The sequence below is a fragment of the Squalius cephalus genome, assembly GCF_949319135.1.
Source record: "Squalius cephalus genome assembly, chromosome: 10".
Taxonomy (NCBI): Eukaryota; Metazoa; Chordata; class Actinopteri; order Cypriniformes; family Leuciscidae; genus Squalius; species Squalius cephalus.
In genome coordinates this window covers 38,183,131-38,196,438 of record NC_137131.1, presented here as the reverse complement: position 1 = coordinate 38,196,438, position 13,308 = coordinate 38,183,131, and the positions used below count along the sequence as shown (strand labels likewise).

At 37.1% G+C, this 13,308-nt stretch overlaps 1 protein-coding gene across 2 annotated transcripts; it reads right to left on the bottom strand.

The window, feature by feature from the left end:
* Window positions 1-3,123: 3,123 nt before the first annotated feature.
* Window positions 3,124-12,512, bottom strand: odad3 (outer dynein arm docking complex subunit 3). Of its 2 annotated transcripts, none has more exons than XM_079884013.1 (13): window positions 12,329-12,512; window positions 11,989-12,101; window positions 11,803-11,880; window positions 11,499-11,684; window positions 10,911-11,012; window positions 9,103-9,228; window positions 8,575-8,697; window positions 6,364-6,507; window positions 6,099-6,259; window positions 5,802-5,958; window positions 4,908-5,057; window positions 4,630-4,714; window positions 3,124-3,380 (listed from the first exon to the last, which is right to left on the bottom strand). In XM_079884013.1, exons 1-13 carry the CDS (start codon window positions 12,411-12,413, stop codon window positions 3,250-3,252), a joined length of 1,641 nt encoding a protein of 546 aa, XP_079740139.1. In that variant the 5' UTR covers window positions 12,414-12,512; the 3' UTR covers window positions 3,124-3,249. The 2 variants fall into 2 exon arrangements, with proteins under 2 accessions (XP_079740139.1, XP_079740140.1); XM_079884014.1 differs by having other exon boundaries at window positions 3,148-3,380; window positions 5,802-5,955; window positions 12,329-12,488.
* Between the last annotated feature and the right edge of the window lie 796 nt (window positions 12,513-13,308).

Genomic DNA, 13,308 nt, shown 5'->3' with positions numbered 1-13,308 from the left:
ATTTGCAGTAACAGTACAGTTCAGTGTTCTTGTGTGTATTCTAGTAACTGTGAAGTAAATAAACTATTGAAAGTGCACAATGTGAAGCATATAAAATATAAAATAAACAAGACACCAACAAAGAGAGAAGTAAAAGATGGGTGATAACCCAAAAGAAAAAAGTGACCACATGTGCTGTGCTCTGCTCTACTATCACAACACAGATGTTAGGTGTTTCTATTAAAACTTGAAGATTTTCGAGCTGTTCTGAACGACACTTAATTATGATTTAGCCTACATAAAATTGTCTTATGACTCAAATATTTGCCCGAAGAAGAAACCGTGCATCCCATTAAACAGCGTTTAAATTCAAATACCTGCAGATTTCACCGTGTAAACAAAGAAACAGGCCTCCTTTTTCCGATTTACAAGCCATACCACCTCCTCTTTTAACTTATTTTTGAACAGCAATTTTGTGTCCAAAAAGCAATTTTGCAATTGTTGTCTTTACATTTAGCGTGGAAACAGAAAATCTTTGACGCTCACGAGGAGTATCGTGCGATTGCGCGTGGACCTGAAACTCGCGTGTTTGCCAGACTGCGATAATTATGAAATAGTACAATTCAATTAAATTCACATTAATTTGTATAGCGCTTTTCACAATAGGCCTACATATCGTTTTAAAGCAGCTTTGAAATAGCAGAGAAAATGTCATAGTTGCTCATTAGGGTGTATGATTCAGACTAAAACTACTGAATGACAGCCATGTGGTGCCTCTGGGTCATTGACTTTTATTTACAAGTGTTATGATTCATGTAAATCTTTGTTGGAATGACTCTAAATAAAGTAGTTTTGGACATCTATGAGATATGTCCGCATACGAAAAAAAAATAAAACCCTAATCAATTCATACATCTGCATTTGGCACTATAATGTTCTGAAATGTTGGCAATCAACCTCAGCAGATTATTGTATGAGCTATATAGCCTGTATATTACGCTGATTTGTGTGAATTTGCAATTTTCTATAGCAACAAACATGAAAGGAATGATTATAAATTAACAGTAGGCTACACTCTCAGAAAATAAAGTACATAATTGTACCTTTAGGGGTACAATATGGTTTGTCACTGGGGCTGTACCCTCAAGGGTAGCCTACAATATTGTACCTTAACCTTTAAAATAAACGGTACATATATATGTAGGCCTACCTTTTAATGCTTTTTGACCCTCAAAGAGGTACATATATGTACCTTGAGGTCCAATAATAAGCCCTATGGGGTACGTTAGTGTAGATTGTACCTTGGGGGACGTAAATGGACCAGTCTCCTACTGTACCCCTATTTCTGACAGTGTAGCCTAACAGTAGCCAAACATTTATACAGGAAAAAAGCTGGCTAAGTCATGAGAGGTCAGTTTCATGTTAGATAATGTATCTCACAACACTTTGTCCTAAGCCCTAATCGGACTGGACTAGTTTAACATGGAGAGGTGGGGTAAAGTAATTATTACCCGACCCGAGCTTCTCAGTGATTTTAGTTCTGTCCGAAAGTGCCATCTCAGTAATCATTATACGGACAATGTCAGTAAAGATTACAGCGACTTTTACCAAAAGTAAGTGTCCTGTATTTGCGGAATGTGACATTTAACAGGAAAATGCTTTGTTTAAATACGTGACACACACATTTCTCTGGAGTCTTGTGTGAAGCTCATGCACAAGTATCATCATCAAAACATATGCAGAGTATCTGAATTACAAATGACTACATTACAATAACAGGCTGTGATTGCACCTCAACATTTCATATTTGATATTGTTTACATAACCCTATTTTCTTAGGAGAGATAGAACAGAAAACTAATTGGCTGACAGTCAAATCAGAAATAAACCAGCAGTGATTTCATTTGTGGCGTTAAACTCTAATTTACAACTGTGAATAAAGATCTGAATAAAGAATAAAGACTGATAATTAGCCGAAATAGAGGCACAATGGGGATGATAAAACCATGACATGCACAGAAAAGAACCCTGGATTATAACTTTATTATGTCTTGCATGCTTCAGCTCTGAGGCCTAATGTAATGCACACACACACCCTCTTATACCTTGGTGTACCGGTCACACTGTTTTCTGCTTCAGTGCCTCCAGTGTTATATAACAAGGTCAGGAAAGGACTTTACAGTAATATAGACAGCAGACAGGGAACCTGACCTGTACATGGAAATGTTGCAGGAATTTCATTGATTCACTGTATTACCTTAAAAATGTCTGTGATCATGTTTTGTTATGAAACAATTCTCAAAAGAGGAAGCAATATTATGCCAACAAAGAATCCTCTGAATATCTCTGTTATGAAGACATCCACGATTTGAGCATTAAGAGTAAGTACAATGCGGATGTCAAATCATTGATAAAATCCAGGTATTTTCTGAAGAGTGTAAATGCCTCTAGAGAAACCAAGTTTTTCATTTTCTTGCGGGTGTATATTTTTGAAAATTATTTAAAAAAAATTAATAATTAATTTTACACTATACACTACTACTCAAAACTTTGAGGTCAGTAAGATTTCTTAAATGTTTTTGAAAGACTCTTATGCTCACCAAGTCTGCTGCATTTATTTAATCAAAAATACAATAAAACCCAATAAAACAACATTGTGAAATATTACTACAATATAAAGTAATTGTTTTCTTTTGAATATATTTAAAAATGTAATTTATTCCTATGATCAAAGCTGAATTTTCAGCATCATTAGTGTCACACGATACTGATTTAGTGCTGAAGAAGCATTTCTTATTATTATCAATGAAAAAAACAGTTTTGCTGCTATTTTTTTTGTGTGGAAGCAGTGATAATTTTTTTTCAAGAATGGAAAGTTCAAAAGAACAGCATTCTTTTGTAACATTCTAAACGTCACTGACAGTGTGCGCATGTATGCAATCAATTCTAGCAACAATCAAGGAATCCACAGGACATTTGTCAAATTCTGTGCTGAGATTGTATCTCGGCTTTATCTTCAACACAGGCGTCACATGTGTCATGTGAGAACGGAGATCACCAGGTCTTAGAGTCTTCTGGCATGCAAGCAATCATGCACAAACAATACGCACCTAATACATTTACAGTATTAAAATCAAACTACATCAACTGAGTAATTCCTTTATTTTCCAAAGCATTAATGTGCAGACATACAGAGGGGAGATAAAGCTACAGCTGATCATGTTTTAAACTCTGTTAAATCTTGATGAACACTCCAGTGTCTGGATCAGATCAGAGTTTGCCCTTCCTCTTTTTAATGCGAGTCTTCCTCTTGGTGTTTGTGTCAATGATTGACTGCGACTGTTGCTTCAGGGTGACACGGGTGATGACATCACCCTCATCGTCGCCACTGTCGTCCTCATCTGTTGACAGAAAAGACATGCAGGTGTGTAAGGTGTGTGTCAGCTCTGTCTGCTAAACGTTATTGTTCCCTGTACATATGGAACAACAGCATTCATAGTTCCCACGTACCAGTAGGCCAGTCTCTCAGTCACACACACAATCACACGTAAATGTGATCTGGCTTTTGAGGAGACATTAACAAATCCACCACCACTCTGTACAACAGAAGGGTGAGCTTTAACTTCCACACAGTGTACAGATTGAGGAATGGAACTAAATCAGAAGAGCACAGGTGAACATCTTGATAAGAGGGAGCTTTTGTACTGTGTACATCAAAATACACATGACCGTTCCTGGTCAAGAGCTTTCCAAGTTCACAAACCAGTGATCACTGGTGCAAAATGGAAATCAGAGTGCCCAAGATAAAGAAGTATAATGGGAATAAAGTTCTTAGATATACTGTATGTAATCTTTGTATCCGTGTTGATTTCATATGGCTTTTATGTTCAACAAGAAGTTTAAATTGAACAAATGTCATGTGGTGTAACCATCAAGTAAAAACTAATAGCATATTTTCTTTATACCTTGATGAATGATAAAATATATTTTTCAAGCAAAAAATAATTTGGAAAAATATCAAGTAGGATTTTTTATTGAGGAGTTTTTTTGTTTTGTTTTGTTTTTAAATGTCTAGCCCCTGAAGTGTGTGACTTCACACCCCAAAAAGCTTAATTCAGATATAGGATACATGTATGGAAGCCCATTTCCACCATAAAGCAACAATTATGAGATAAGAAGTCAATTATGGCATCAAAAATTTAAATGATTAGGAAAAGTCATAAATATATAAAAAATAAAAAGTTGAAATTGTGAGATAAAGTAAATTCTAGAATAAAATATTTAAATGATCAAGAAAAGTCGTAAATATTACAAAACATTGAAATTCTGAGATAAAAAGTCAATTATGGCATAAAAAAATTAATTATCAGGAAAAGTAAATTACGACAAGTCAAAATTATGACATAAAAGGACAATTATGGCATAAAAAAATGTAAATGATCAAGAAAAGTCATAATTACAAAAAGTTTAAATTAATATATATATAAAAAGTCAATTATAACATAAAAAGATGAAATAAAAAAAAAAATCATAATTGTGAGCATTTAGACTTTTTAATCTCATAATTATGACTTGGTATTTCACCAAAGCATGATTGTTTTCTTATGTGGCAGAAATGAGATTCCATGGTGATATGAGCTAGTGTCTCACCATCAACAGAGTCCTGTTTCTGGGCCTCGTGCAACTGAATGCGCGTGTTGTGCTGGGGTAGTTTTCCTGCTATCCTGGCAGGGAACTGCAAAGGGGCATGAAATAAACAACATATTAGTAATATTACTAAGCGTTATTTTACAACTTCCAAAAAAGTAAAATATGCCATATATTCCTAAAGTAAACAAAACAGTCAATGTTTCACTAGTTCAACAAGCCAAAAATCTTCAACAAGCCAAAATACAATAACAGCAACTTGACTAATCATTGTTCCTCACCTCCTCTTCCTCCATCTCCTTCAGGATGGTTGCCAGATCTTTGCCCTGCAGTTCCTCCTTCAGAAGCATCAGTTTCTGCTCAGCCTCAGACATCAGCTGCAGTGTTTGTTCTTCTGAGTCTGGAGGCAGCAGTGGTGTCGGACCCTTCATCTGACAGAGACCCAGAGAAATACTCAGATATTTCTAATCTCTGCTCATTCATTAACTAAAGAGAAAACATCCGTGGACACTTTTTAATTAATTTTTCTTTTGCAGTTTCTAAAAAAAAAACATTCTAATACACTACCTATACTATGATACAGAAGAGAAGAAATGACTGAATAAAGTTGACATTTTGTTTTTTTGGCGCACAAAAAGTATTCTCGACGCTTCATAAAATTAAGGTTGAACCACTGTAGTCCCGTGGACTATTTTATTGATGCATTTCCTACCTTTTTCGGCCTTCAAAGTGTTAATTAAACAGCTGTCAATGGAACCCCTCCTGAGCCACTATCTATCTCAATATCTTAATTTGTGTTCTGAAGATGAACGAAAGTCTTACGGGTTTGGAACGACATGAGGGTGAGTAATTAATGACAGAATTTTCATTTTTGGGTGAACTAACCCTTTAACCGGGTTCACGAAAAGCCATGTTTTGTGGAGTATGTTTAGGCCTGGAGTCACAGACAGGGTTTAGATTAAGCCAAGATTAGGCCCAAGTTCAATCAGGACATTTAAGTAGCTTTTATAAACATCCCATAGAAAAAAAAAAAGACAAAACAATGTCACTGACATATTTGAAGATATTAAAACAGTTAAGTTAAAACAGTCAAATATGCATTTTAGTCTGGGACTCGGCTTAAGCCTTGTCTGTGAAACCGGGGGGTTTATGTATTTGACAAGATTCATTTGTACCAGTGGTATGTGCTGTAGTTTGTCACTGAGCTGCTTCACTCCTGCTTTGACGGTGTTTAGTGTATGTCTGAGTCTGTCCAGACGATCTTTAACTGCATCACGGCGCAGCTGCTCCTGCTGCAGCTGACGCTCACAATCCTGCAGCATCTGCTGGCTGCTAAACAACCAAACACATGCACAGAAGAGAATCAGAGTGCTGACAGAGGACAATAATGTTATTATTCAGTCACAATAACAGAGCATGTGAAGTGATATCATAGCACTATTATTCATACTGCCTACAATGTCTGCTCTCACCTTGAGAGTTCAGTTTCTCGTGAGTATTTCATATCCTGAAGCTGAGTTTGCAGTGTATTCCTCTCTTCCTTCAGTTGAAGCAGCATTCTCTCATTTTCTGCCTTCATCTTCTCCAAATGTTCCTGTGTTTCTCCCTGAGAGATAAACCTGTCCACTATTTCCTATTACAAGAGAAATGAGGAATAAACATCGCTTAACACAAGAACAGAATTAACATTGGTTAACAAGGAGACACTGAAGACAACTGAATGTAGTCTGTCCTCACCCCTGAGTCTGTGACTCCAGTGGCCTCTTTGATTTGCTGGAAAGCTTCCTCAAAAGTAGAGATGGCTTCCACTTCTTCTACTGCGTTGGCACTGCGCTGGGCCTCGCTGCTCAGCTCATCGGGGTGCATGGCCGCCCACTGGGGCTAGACGTAACAGACGGAAGGGGAATGGAGGGGAGATGGCTGAATAAACTCGACAAAATCATTCTGAGATACCTAGTTTTGGCCAAGCGGAGAAGGCTTAGTGAAAAGAACGGTCTAAAATAAATGTTGAGAAAGATACACTACCGGTCAAAAGTTCAGTATACTTAAAAAATATTATGTTTTTGAAAGATGCCTCTTATGCTCACCAAGGCTGCATTTATTTGATAAAAAATATACAGTAAAAAACGGAATATTGTGTTAAATTATTATATTTTTTAAATTGACCTTTCTATTAGAATATATTTTAAAATGTAATTTATTCTGGTAAAGCTGAATTTCCAGCATCATCACTTCAGTGTCACATGATCCTTCAGAAATCATTCTAATGTGCTGATTTGATGCTCAGTTATTATCAATTATTAATTGTGCTCAATTATTAATAATGGTTTTTATCAGTAATGGAAAATATTCATATTTTTGTGGAAACTGTGAGTGTCTTTATGGTCATTTCTAATCAATTTAATGGATCCTTGCTTAATAAAAGTATTAATTTCTCTCTTTTTTTTCCAAACCTTTGAACGGTATTGTATCACAGTTCACACAAAACTATTAAAGGGATACTTCACCGATTAGCATTAAAGGAGAACTCCGGTCAATTTTAACATTGAGCTCATTTTTTTGTACATTTGGAGTGCTGTCGGTACAGAGAACAACGACAAAAAAACGGTGTTGCCTACACCGAGTTATTCTATTTTTAAAATTTGCACCCTGTTGACTTCAATAGGGCAAGTAGTAAGCCTGCTTTTTAGCCTCTTAACATCCTTTAAGTGTCATTACAAGTGCACAGAAAATGTGAGTGATTCCTTCCGAGTGAACACGGGTGGATCTGACTGCAGTAGATGTTAGAGATATTAATAAAAACGAAGTTAATTCAGCCAGCGCTCATACCTTTGTTTACATCCTGTTTTCGGTGGAACGCCATAGTAATCGATTGTCGAGTTCACGCGCGTGATCATTGGTAACTAAACCTATGCGCGTGAACTCGACAATCGATTACTATGGCCTTCCTCCGAAAACAGGATGTAAACAAAGGTATGAGCGCTGGCTGAATTAACTTCGTTTTTATTAATATCTCTAACATCTACTGCAGTCAGATCCACCCGTGTTCACTCGGAAGGAATCACTCACATTTTCTGTGCACTTGTAATGACACTTAAAGGATGTTAAGAGGCTAAAAAGCAGGCTTACTACTTGCCCTATTGAAGTCAACAGGGTGCAAATTTTAAAAATAGAATAACTCGGTGTAGGCAACACCGATTTTTGTCGTTGTTCTCTGTATTGACAGCACTCCAAATGTACAAAAAAATGAGATCAGTGTTAAAATTGACCGGAGTTCTCCTTTAAGCTTTGTATCAGTAGAAACCCGGTAGTATTTTTGAATGACCGTGCTTCCCTCTCTCATTGTCTTTCATCCACATGAGCCAAAAATACATTTTCTGGCTTTTCTCAGTCTAGAAGGCACCAACTTCTAAGAAAATTTCACATTTCTACTACATAAATGACCCAATTTAAATACACATTCATCTTTCCAGCGGTGAAATATCCCTTTAAGCACCTTTTTCAACATTGATAATAAGAAAAGTTACTTGAGCACCAAATCCATATTAGAATGATTTCTGAAGAATCATGTGACATTGAAGACTGTGTATGATGCTAAAAATATGGCTTTGCATCACAGGCATAAATGATATATTAAAATAGAAAGTTATTTTAAATTGTAATAATATATTTCACAACATTACTGTATTTCTCAATTAAAAAAATGTAGCTTTGGTGAGCATAAGAGACGTTACAAAATCATAATTATTCCAAGCTTTTGACCGGTAGTGTATATACTCATAAATAGTTGAATTGTCTATTTTATTATTATTTGTGTGTTGTGAGCTTTGCAGCATGCTAACACCAAGCTCTATTAACATCAATTGCAAGTCCATTAGTATGACACATATATTTTTATGCTTATTAGAGTATTGCATTGTTAGCTGATGTGTGATGGACGATGCTTACTCTTCTCTTCATCCTCTCTGCCTGAGCAATCCTCTCCTCCGCCTGCTTCTTGTAGCGGGAGAGGATTTTCTCTCGCTCTCTGCGCTCTCGGTACACCTGCTCCTCCTGAAGCTGCAGCTCAGCCTGGACACACACACACACGTCTTAATGAAATGAGGTATTTATAGAGCGCTTTATTATGTACTACTGTACACCCAAAGCACTCTACAATCAGATCAGGGGGTCTCCCCTCAACCACCACCAGTGTGCAGCATCCACTGTCAGAACAATGGCGCCAGTACGCTAACCACACACCCGCTTATAGTGGAGAGGAGAGAGAGTGATAAAGCCAATTGAGGATTCTTATTAGTTGGCCATGATTGATAAAGGCCAACGGAGGGAATTTGGAAAGGGCACCGGAGTTACACCCCTACTCTTTACGAGAAGCATTACTTGCACAACCTTCACCATGGCACACTTACACATATGCCTGCTTTATTATCTCATTACATTTTTTTTTTGATCATTTATTAAATGTTTTGTCTTTACCTTGGCTGCATCCTTTGACAAGTGAGCGTCACTGTTCATGACCTGCAGTTCTTTGAGCACTTGTGTCTGCCGGTGGATCTCTGCCTCCATCCTGTCCAGCTGGGGCTGAAATGTAAGACTGTCTTCCTGAAGAAACAAATAAGAGGATAATCATACATGTTTATTTACCATGCTGTTCAAAAGATTGGGGTCGCTAAGAGTTTTAATCTTAAAGGGATTGTTCAACCAAAAACGAAAATTCTGTCATCATTTACTCACCCTCATGTGGTTCCAAATCCATAAGACTTTCGTTCATCTTCGGAACACAAATGAAGATATTTTTCAGTCCCTCCATTGACAGCCTATGCAACTACCACTTTCAAGCCCCAGAAAGGGAGTAAAGACATCATTAAAGTAATCCATGTGTCTCCAGTGGTTTATCCTCAACTTAATGAAGCGACACGAGTGCTTTGTTTGCGCAAAAAAACACAATTTACCACTTTATTTACAAAATATTCATCTCCATTGCGCGTTCACGAGAGCACCATGGCGCGTGTGTTGTGTTGACGCAAAAGCAGACGTTGTTGCATGAACGCATGCTGGAGATTAATATTTTGTAAATAGGGTGGTAAATTATGTTTGTTTTTGCGCAAACAAAGCACTCTTTAATATTTTTAATAGATTACTTTAATGATGTCTTTACTGCCTTTCTAGGGCTTGTGTCAGGACTCTGGTTTGATCTTCAGCCTTTCCGCTGTGTTTGTCTTGTGTCTTGATTGTCAGTTCACCTCACTCTACCATCACAGCTGAATCCCATCCTAATCAGTGCGCTCGCTCTCATTACTCACACACCTGTTTCCCATTTTCTGCACTGATTTTCTCCACTACTTATGCTTCTCTCTTTCTTTGGTTCTCTGTCAGTATGTCTCTTGGTTTCCGTCCGCTTCACCACTGTCCCCTTGCCGGAAAGTCTTGTTTTGGTTGCTAAACCTTTAAAGCCTTGTCTGATTATTTAATCCTGTTTTGTTGTTTATTTGCCTAGTTCCTGTTCCCTATCTCGACTCAGCTTGCTCACCTGGTTTTTGACCCCCCCCTGCTTTCGTCCTGGATTATCGCCTTGGCTTCTTCCTTGAAACTGTTGGTCCGCTACTGGTTTTGACCCCAGCCTGTCCATTGGATTTCGCCTCTGTCTCGCCCTCTTACTTGGTGGCTCGGCTATCAATTTATTTTATGTTTTGTATTGTTTTCCTTCAACCTTTTGGACAATAAATCCTATTCTCAATTGATCTGCTCAATTGATCTGTTCCTGTCGTCCCTGCACCTCCCTAACAGCTTGAAAGTGGTAGTTGCGTAGCTGTCAATGGAGGGACAGAAAGCTCTCAGATTTCATAAAAAAGATCTTCATTTGTGTTCTGAAGATGAAGAGTAATTAATGACAGAATTTTCATTTTTGGTTGAACTAACCCTTTAATGAAAGAAGTCTCTTATGCTCACCTGTACAATTTAAAAGAACTGTTTTCTATTTTATAACGTAATTTTTTCCTGTGATCAAAGCTGAATTTTCAGCAGCCATTACTCTTCAGTGTCACATGATCCTTCCAAAATCATTCTAATATGCTGATTTGGTGCTCAAGAAGCATTTCTTATTATTATAAGCATATCTTTTGAATGGTAGTGTATGTGGGTTTATTGGATTGCTTAAATTTTCCCCATCACATATATGGGGTATCATGCTTTATAATATGTTTGTTTATGTTTATGTTGGGTTTATGTTTGTGTGCTGTGTCAGTCTGTACATGAATCCAGTTCATCTGTTCTTTCTCAGATACCTGTAGGTGGTCCTTCAGTTTGAGGTATCCTCGCATTATGTGCTCTGCTTCATGATGTTTCAGCTGTGTTTTCTCCAATCGGTTTTCCAGAATGCGCAATTTCTATACAAGCACACAAGTTCATTCATTTTCTTGCTTGAACTAACATATTTAATTGTGCTCATCAATACAGGGTGGGTAAACACTCTGCTTACCACTAATCATGACAGAGAGGAAGACGAAAGACTTGAGAGAAGGAAGAAGAGAATATACATAGGAAGAATGACCACTTAGGGAAACTTATTGGCAGAGTTTCCTTCTTTACTCTAATTCTCATTATGGTATGCAAAAAAATCTCATTTTCGCTAATTCTTTAGATTGTATAATAATAATAAAACATTGTGGGCATGGTTTTGTACAGGATAATTCAGTTTTTTTTTTTTTAAATTAGCCTACAGAAAGGAGAAATTGGGACCAAAATGATTTAAATGGAAAAAAGGCTTCATTTTCTAACTGTTTTTTTTTTCCATTGGAAACCTGGCCGATTCTTAAATTATAAGATTCACCAGTGTTCATCTAAAATGCACAGGGAAAAAAGACAGTTTCTACCTTTTCCTCCTCCTCTAGTTTCTGGTTGTCAGGCAGAGGGCTTCTGCTCTGTGGCTTCGGCTTCATGTTCTGGTACTGGAGCTTCAAGTCCTCAAAATGCTGCCTCTGTGTCTGAGTGGTGTGTTTCATAGCATTCAGCTTCTTTATTTTATCACACACCTCCTTCTCCAGCACCGTCCGAGCTGACTGCACAACAAAAATTTCTGTCAACCACAAATTATATGCAGGTGATTCTGTAACCACAGGCAATTTAACTGGAGAGTACAAGTGAAAGAAGTGAAAAAAAGGTTTTTAAATAACCCACCTTAACAGACATGTTCCTGAATGATGCTTTCTCAATCCCACGGCCATGAAAAACATCCTTGATTGCTTGTTCATCTCCCTGGACAACCATGACCAATATATTCATCAAATACACCTATAACGTTACTTAAATGATATGGTTATGTTTTAACATTACATATGTGTGTGCGTGTTCATAATGTCTGACCTCAGCCAGTTTCTTGTGCAGGTTTTTATTCTCATGTCTTAGCTGAAAGATGGTTTCTCTGTTCTTCTTGATGGCAGACTGAGAGCTTTCGAAATACGCGCTTCTGTCTCCCTCTAGTGGACGGAGAGAGAAAAACATTCAGCGGCCATGCGGAATTGGGTGTAATGTCATACAATATTAACTTTCCTTGAGAATGCATGATTAATAAGAACAATAATAAGAAAACAATTGAAATACTTATTACTCCACTACTTTAGGAATATTACTGAATATTTAAGCACGTTTTAAGTTAACGTTAACTGTTTTAGCTTAATTAGCGAAATCTGTAATAAAAACTTACCCAGAAGTTGAATTTTTCTTTGGAGCTCCGAAATTTGATTATGGATAGGGTGCTTGATTCCCCCTGAGACAGACGTGCCAGGCATTTTTATGAATATGTATTATTTTGAGGTTTAAATTTGGATTTCTGTCTCTACCGCCGTGCCAACAGCCTCCTCATTTGTGTCTGAAACTCGATGCTTAGCAACTGCACCACAGTGAAGCTCAGTGGTTCTCAACCTTTTTTGGACCAGCGCCCCCTATCCAATATTCAGGTCCCTGACCGCCCCCCACCCCCCAACTAATGAGCGAGCAGGAACGACTGAGAGTTAACAGATGAAATAAGTACAAAATTGTCATTTATTAATACAATTGAACTATATTCCACAGTGATGAATCAAAAAAAAAAAAAAAAAAAAAAAAAAAAAAAAAAGCTATAAACTGCATTGGCATAGCAATACCAGTGTTTCTCACAGGAATTTTGGTAAATCTGTGGTGGGACCTCAGGCCTTCTAGGGGGGTTGGGGGGTATGCCCCCCATGTAAGCAAATTTTGTGCATTTTAATGTTAAATTCATCAATCTGGTGCACGTTGAGAGTTCAAAATTAAAAGCTCCAACCCATATTCAGTGTGCAAACTGCAAATTAAACAAAGAAAAATTCAAACCTCTTTTAGTTGTGTCTGTCTACATTACACTACTACATAATAATAGTTATAATATTAATCCCATGACAGTAAAAGCAATATATTGTAAAACAAATGCACTGAAAAATAACACATATGAACAATTAAATTATTATTGTATTATTAATTATTTGTATATCTTGAAGCTACCCAAGCAGCGTTTCGCGCTCAGATGTGATGGCGGAATGATTACATTACCAAAATGTGATTGCAGAATATATTTAAATTATCCATCAAATTGTAATTTTCTCCTTACTGTCTTGCGAGTTAACAATAATGCCTGACCAGTAAAGCAACCTACTGGTGAACAAAGAAAAT